At 44.0% G+C, this 7,258-nt stretch overlaps 1 protein-coding gene across 1 annotated transcript; it reads right to left on the reverse strand.

Moving 5' to 3' along the window:
* Positions 1-746: 746 nt before the first annotated feature.
* LOC148726974 (uncharacterized) lies at positions 747-1,658 on the reverse strand. The gene has a single exon (XM_088726412.1). The coding sequence runs from the start codon at positions 1,656-1,658 to the stop codon at positions 747-749; it is 912 nt and encodes a 303-aa protein (XP_088582538.1).
* Positions 1,659-7,258: the final 5,600 nt, after the last annotated feature.

The raw sequence follows: 7,258 nt of genomic DNA on the forward strand, positions 1-7,258 counted from the left end.
CTCACGGGATTCTTCAGATAATTCAATTTGATGGTACCCCCATCTTAAGTCCAGCTTACTGAACACTTTACTATTGTTCATGTCTTGAAGTACTTCATCAATGGTTGGAATGGGGTATCGTTCACGTTCTACTGCACAATTTGCTTGTCTCATGTCTACACAAAGTCTCACTTCCCCATAGGGTTTTGGGACTACAACTACAGGGCTCACCCACTGAGATGGACTGTTTACTTTCTCAATGATGTCCATGTTCTCCAGTTCGTATAATTTCTTCTCGATTTTGTCTCTAAGATTTAATGGTGGTCTGCGCAGAGGCTGAACCACAGGTGCCACATTCTCCTTTATGTGCAACTTAAGCTGATATCCTTTTAGCTTTCCTACTCCTGAAAAACAATCTTTGAATTCTTCTACAATGTCACTGCTTACAGAGTTTATGGAACTTCCTATCTGAAGCACTCCAAGCTTGATTGCTGTACCTCTCCGCAACAGGGGTTGTCCTGTCCCATCAATCACTAAAAACTCTGCCTCACAAACTTTGTCACCCAGGACCACTCTTGCTTCGAAAAAACCGATACCTTTTAAAGGCACACTACTCCCATAAGCATACAGCTTCTTTTTGCACCTATAGGATTTGCATTCAATCTTCTGGGATTTTAGCTCCTCCCATGTTCCTTTATCAATCACATTAGTGCTTGCCCCAGAATCAATAAGCATTCGCACAGAAGTCCCTCCAACTAACACATTTATCATCCTCTGCCCACAGTGAATGCGTACTCGTCATCGTCGCTCTCACCTCTCAAGTTGTCATCATCAATGGAGTTCACATTCGATCTCCTTTTGTCTGGCACATCTCGTGGAGAAAATCTTTTGTTTCTGGTGACAGTTTTTGTTTGGCAAACCTTAGCAAAATGTCCTATCTTGTGACACCTCTGACACTCGGCATTTCTTGCTGGACAACAACTGTCACGACTAAAATGACCTTCTCTGTCACAACGATAACATTTGGCTTTCGTTTCTCTTCCTTTGAACTGGACAGCGGTTTCTCCACGTTCGATACGGTTAACTTGTTGACGATCATCTTCCACACCAGTCATCGTTTTCAACTGAATATCTACTGCCTCAAAAGATCCAGCGATCTCTTGCACCTTTTCCAGAGTTAGATGGGTTCCCTTTAACAATAGTTTCCGCCGCAAATCGTCTGATCTGCATTTGTCGATGACCTGATCGCGAATCGGCTTGTCTGCGTTATCCCAATTACAATTTTCCGCTTGGTGTCGTAACCGAGTAATAAACTGATCGACCGTTTCTCCTCCCTCCTGTTTGAGATTTCTGAAGACGTGTCTTTCGTATGGCTCATTTAACCGCGCACTAAAATGAGCATCAAGTGTGCGTAGGGCTTTCTGATATTCGTCAGCATTGTCTTCACCTACATCTGCCGGCGGTCCTGGATATTGCAGGGTTTCGAATAATTCTTGCACTTCACTGCCAGCACAGTGTAACAGCAAACCTCTTTTTCGAGCGCTGTTGGTGATTCCTCTTGCTAAGAGGTAATATTCAAAAGATTTTTTCCACTTTTTCCACCGAGGAGCAAATGAGGTAATCGCGCTTTTACAGTCGAACGGCAAAATTCCTCCAAATTCAACACTTGCCGCTGCCATGTTGATTTATGCGAAGGTACTGAACATCCTCGTCGCCAGTGTTGTATTCTGTCCGTAACTACGTCTCTTTAATCACATATAAGATAACTAACAACAAACGAATTCAATCGACATCCCTCGCTCCTCGCTCCACGTGTCATTAGATCTTCAGGTCATGTGACCGACACTACACCCACCTCAAGTGAGGTGTGGAGGGTGAAATTAGGCATCCTTACAGAACCAAAAACAACATCTGTCAAAGGTCTGTGGTGGACCACTCCCAGTTGGTGCCCCGTGGCAGCACTAAAGGGCGGTGATAGAAAAACCTATCTCCCGGCCAGCCGCTGCAGCATGATGGAAATGCCAGCTTGTCTTGACCTGTTACTTGCCGCTAGATTACATTCCTGCCCTGCCGAGAGAGTGATTCTGGTAAGGCGAAAGCCAGTATCACTTAACCTATTCGCATGCAGTTCTATGGATAAATGGCAACAGAACAGTTTCTCATACCGGCTCGGAAGTCGCCCGGGTTAACAAGGTTCGCGCTGGCTCGTTCCCGCTCCGATGACCACTGGAAAGTAAGCTAGGATGCAAGAATAACCACAGGAAATTTCTGAGATTAGCTGAATGGAATGTAAGAACCCTTCTAGACAGAGCTAGCTCAAAAAGACCAGAGTGTCGGACAGAGCTAGTTGCAAAAGACCTGAGTAGATACGACGTTGTCGCTCTAAGTGAAACTCGATTGGCTCTACATGAGAGACAGATAATGGCTACACATTCTTCTGGAGTTGTAGGGAAGAAGGTGAAAGAAAAGAAGCTGGAGTTGGATTCGCAATCAAAATATAAATCGTTCAAAGACTGGAACAAGAACCAACGCCAATCAGTGTCATTCCCAATTTTTGAAAAGGAGATGGCCCTTGTTAATATGAAAATTTACCGGTGGTCAGGGTATGAAAAACACGGTCTCATATTTATCGCGCCCCCATAAATGGGAAGACCATAAACTCGTTTTGAGATACAGAAGATCGAGTACATTTCTACCCCCAATATTTTCATTCCAACACTTCCAAATTGCAATTCGATCGGGAAGACACCCCTACCCCGCTTATTATACTCTATCGTGCATAAAAATAAGCCGATTTATTTTATAAGCGAAGTTTACCCTACGAACACAAATTTGTAATCAAGGTATATTGATGTGAAAAAGTTTAATACATAGCTTGTAATTTTAATGAGAGAGCACAGAATCATTTAGTTTCCGTATTAAACGAAGCGTAACCTTGGAGGGGGCAGGTTGCTGGATAACATAAACTCGCTACAGCCCCTTCGCGCTCCCTCATCCAAGATGGCAGCTGCCTTGAAACGATCCAAAGGTCAGGCGAGTATTCATTACTCGTACCCACAAAGTACGCCTGTATTGCGAAATATGTACAGTCGCAAGACTTTGTTGTAGGACAAAACTCAGTTCCAGTGGGGTGGTCCATAGGGGTGGTCCATGGACCAGGTCCATAGGGGTGGTCCATGGATCCCGGTCCATGTTTTGTATACGTCCGAATTCCTCACCATGCGACTGCCTCTGCAGAGAAACGTCTATGCTACAATTATCAGTGCCTACGCCCCGGCAATGACAAACCTTAAAGAGAACAAAGAAGAATTTTACAACAGACTGAGGGGAACCGTGAAGGAGGTCCCTACCACCGATAAACTCATTGTAGCTGGTGATTTCAATGCAAGGGTTAGATGTGAGCAAAATAACTGGCCCGGTGTAATTGGCTTACAATGAATCGGAAAGTACGACTCAAATGGTGAACTCTTACTGGCATTCTGCTCTGAGTACAAGCTAGTCATCACTAACACTGTCTTCAAACACAAGCATCATCACAAAACTACCTGCATGCATCATCCTCCGTCAAAGCATTGGCACCTAATAGATGATGTGATAATACGGCAGAGCGATCAGAAAGATGAATTAGACGGGTTTGGACAAAACCTGGCCTAGGCCATGGCCTACCCCGTGGCCTACCCTGTGGCCTACCCTGTGGCCTACCCTATGGCTTACCCTGTGGCCTACCGGTGGTCAGATTTTAAGAACATAAAAATAAAATCAGTAAGAGTCGAACGAATACGCTGTTGTACAATTATCTGTCTCTGAAAAGGGTATACTAAGAGGTCGCTAAAACGATTTTCAACGTCCGAGGGAACGAAGCACTGCAAATATCACAGCACTCAACCATAACGGTAGGTTAAGGGGGAGGGGAGAGGAGGGGCCAATATTGCGTGGTCGCAGAGGATATACAAAATAGCGGCTTTATGATGCAGGCTGTCAGTTGGTAACATATAGTGGAGTGCTGGTGTAAAAATGTAATGAACGGTGTTATATTGGAGAGCATACATATCCAGGTAAGAAAGCGCAAACATTACGTGACAATTTTTAAGTGCCCTCAAGTGCTGTAGAGTATTGAATTTGCAACGAGCACCCCGGGACACGCATGCATCGCCGTCGTAAACAATTCGCAAACTTTACTTTGCTTTTCCAAAAAAAGGGCCAGTATTGCACTAATTTGAAAGGAGAGCTGATATGATGATGTTTGCCCAAAATTTGCGTTTAACCGGCTTCTGTTCCTCGATTTCCTTATTCTATCAGAAGGTTAAGAAATTTTAATCGGAATGTGGCCGCCAAAAATGCAGAATAAAGTCCTTGGTAAGACAGTACTCAGGAAAACGTTGAAAGGCTTCCAGCAATGCTATCCTCTTAAAAATCTGACCACCGGTAGGCCATAGGGTAGGCCACATAGGGTAGGTCATAGGGTAGGCCACAGGGCCAACCATACCATACCATACCATACCATACCATACCATACCATACCATAGGGTAGGCCATAGGGTAGGCCATGGCCTAGGCCAGGTTTTGTCCACACCCGTGTTGGACACTAGAGTAGTGAGAGGAGCTGACTGCTTGAAAGATCACAACACGATTCGATCTAAACTCGCTTTCGTACTGAGGAAAGCCATTAACAAGACTCAAGGAAAACTAACATCCAAGATAAATGTGGCTAAGTTGCGAAATGAGAAAGTATGCAGGGCGTTCCAGAAGCAAATGGACAAGATCATGGAAGATAAGAATGATGAAAATCTGGATTTAGAGGAGCAGTGGGACAGGTTGAAGACTACTGCCTACGAAACAGCTGGAGATATCCTTGGTAAACCAGACCGGGAACACCAAGACTGGTTCATGAGAGTGATGTTGAGCTTAACACCTTTCTTGGCGAACGAAATAAGGCTAAAGCAAACGAACTAAAAAGAAAAACACGAGCGAGCAGCTCTGGGCTTGCTACAGCCAGAAGCAAACTTCAGAAGTATACCAGAGAAAAGAAGTCTCAGTGGTGGGAAGAGAAAGCAGTAGAATTACAGCAGGCAGCAGACCAAAATGACATGAAGACATTCTACAATGGCCTTAGAGAGGTGTGGACCACAGAAGAGAAGGAGTGCCCAACTAATAGCGCTTGATGGAGTAACAGTCTTGAAGAAAAAGGACGAGATTTTCAACAGATTTTCCCAGCATTTTGATCAACTGCTAAATGTGCCTGGAACAGTGGACCACACTGCTCTAGACAACTTCGCAGACAGGGCGACTCTAAAGGCAGGAACGGTGGAATGATGGAATGGCAGAATGGCGGAATGGCGGAAAATGACCCAAATCCCAAAACCTGGAACGGCGGAAAATGACCCCAATAATCCTAAAACCCGGAACGGCGGAAAATGACCCCAAATCCTAAAACACGGAACGGATGACAGGGCATGCTGCACAAATTTTGTACAAAGACAGTCAAGCGCTTGGCTCATTCATTCCCACGACGATAACGCGCGTGACCAAACTTAGACTAGTGAGAGAGTAAGAGAGGTTTGCATGGGGTCATGTGCGTGGGAATTTCTCATGGCGTGAGAAGACAAAAGAAAGTTAAAAGAAGGAAGCCGATAAATTAGTTAACGGATGATTAAGTAATATTTCAGACCAAAGAAGTTCAGATATTGTATCGCTTGTCCTCTTAGTTTATTCTAAGGTTAACTGAATTTTTAAAGCATCACGATTTAGAATGTGCAGTTAACTAAGGGTGAAATCGTACAACGCCTCTGTTGATTTATTGGGAATTGATTGTTAGGCAATGAATGAGAAACAAACCGAACATCTACAGCATGATATTACACATTATTACGGGCAAAGATAATTTTTTCTGGTATTGACTTAATATCCTCGGAACTCATCCTCCTACGGGGAAATTAGTGTGGGTACACTTGATTTTTATTTGGCTCTCTTGATCCCTTGACCTGCCTATAATTCCGACTTTTAGGCTTTAGGGTAGTTTTCCACCGTTCCGTCTTTTAGGAATTGCCGCTAGCAAATGACTGAAAAAAAAAATTGGGGTTAAATCCAAGGGAAACTGGGTTTTGGTTTTGTTCGAGTAAGTCCGAGCAAGAGGGGGTTTCGAGTTCACCGGGTTCGAGTTAGCGGGGTTCTACCGATAGGATCTATTCTCACCATACAAATTAGACGATTGAGTGGAATAGCCTCTTTTTTTGTACAGAAAGTTAATTTCTTCCGCTGATAGGTAAGCCGTAAATTTCATAGTAGGATGGTGGTGTTTTGGACACGTGGTCGCGAAGATTTTCTTCAAATTTTTCTCGACGGCTTCCTTCTGTTAACTTTCTTTTGTCTTCTCACGCCATGAGAAATTCTCATGTGCATGACCCCATGCAAACCTCTCTTGCTCTCACGCTAGTCTAAGTTTGGTCACGCGCGTTATCTTCGGGGGAATTAATGAGCCAAGCGCTCGACCGTCTTTGTACAAAATTTGTGCAGTATGCCCTGTCATCCGTTCCATGTTTTAGGATTTGGGGTCATTTTCCGCCGTTCCATGTTTTAGGATTTGGGGTCATTTTCCGCCGTTCCAGATTTTAGGATTTGGGGTCATTTTCCGCCGTTCCAGATTTTAGGATTTTGGGTCGTATTCCGCCATTCCGCCATTCCGCCGCTCCCCTGTCACTGCTCTTAGGGTCGCCCTCCCAGACGTACCAACAAATGACAGCCTGGATGAGTTACCGGAATTTAATGAACTTGATAAAGCGATTACTGCTACCAAGGAGAACAAGGCTCCTGGTGGATGTCGCATCCCTGCTGAAGTTTGGAAGTATGGTGGAATAAAGTTGAAAGAGAGACTTTACGATCTGATTGTTGATATCTGGACAAAATAACAAATGCCACAGGATTGGAAGGATGGAAACATTGTGCCTATCTTCAAGAAGGGCAACAGGAGAGACTGTGGCAATTACATAGGAATCTCACTTCTGTCTATTGCTAGAAAAATAATGGCTCATAACCTCAGTAGATTAAATAACAAGATAACTCCTGACATCTTGCCTGAGACTCAGAGCGGATTTCGAAGCAACCGAAGTACCATCGACATGATTTTTAGCCTGCGCCAGATCCAAGAGAAATGTATAGAACAGAATATGTGACTGTATGCTGTATTCATAGACTTTACTAAAGCCTTTGATGCAATGTCAAGAGAAGGCCTCTGGATAATACTAAAAAAAGTTTGGATGAACAGACAAAGTTATCAACGTCA

The sequence above is a fragment of the Stylophora pistillata genome, chromosome 7 (assembly GCF_964205215.1).
Source record: "Stylophora pistillata chromosome 7, jaStyPist1.2, whole genome shotgun sequence".
Lineage (NCBI taxonomy): Eukaryota > Metazoa > Cnidaria > Anthozoa > Scleractinia > Pocilloporidae > Stylophora > Stylophora pistillata.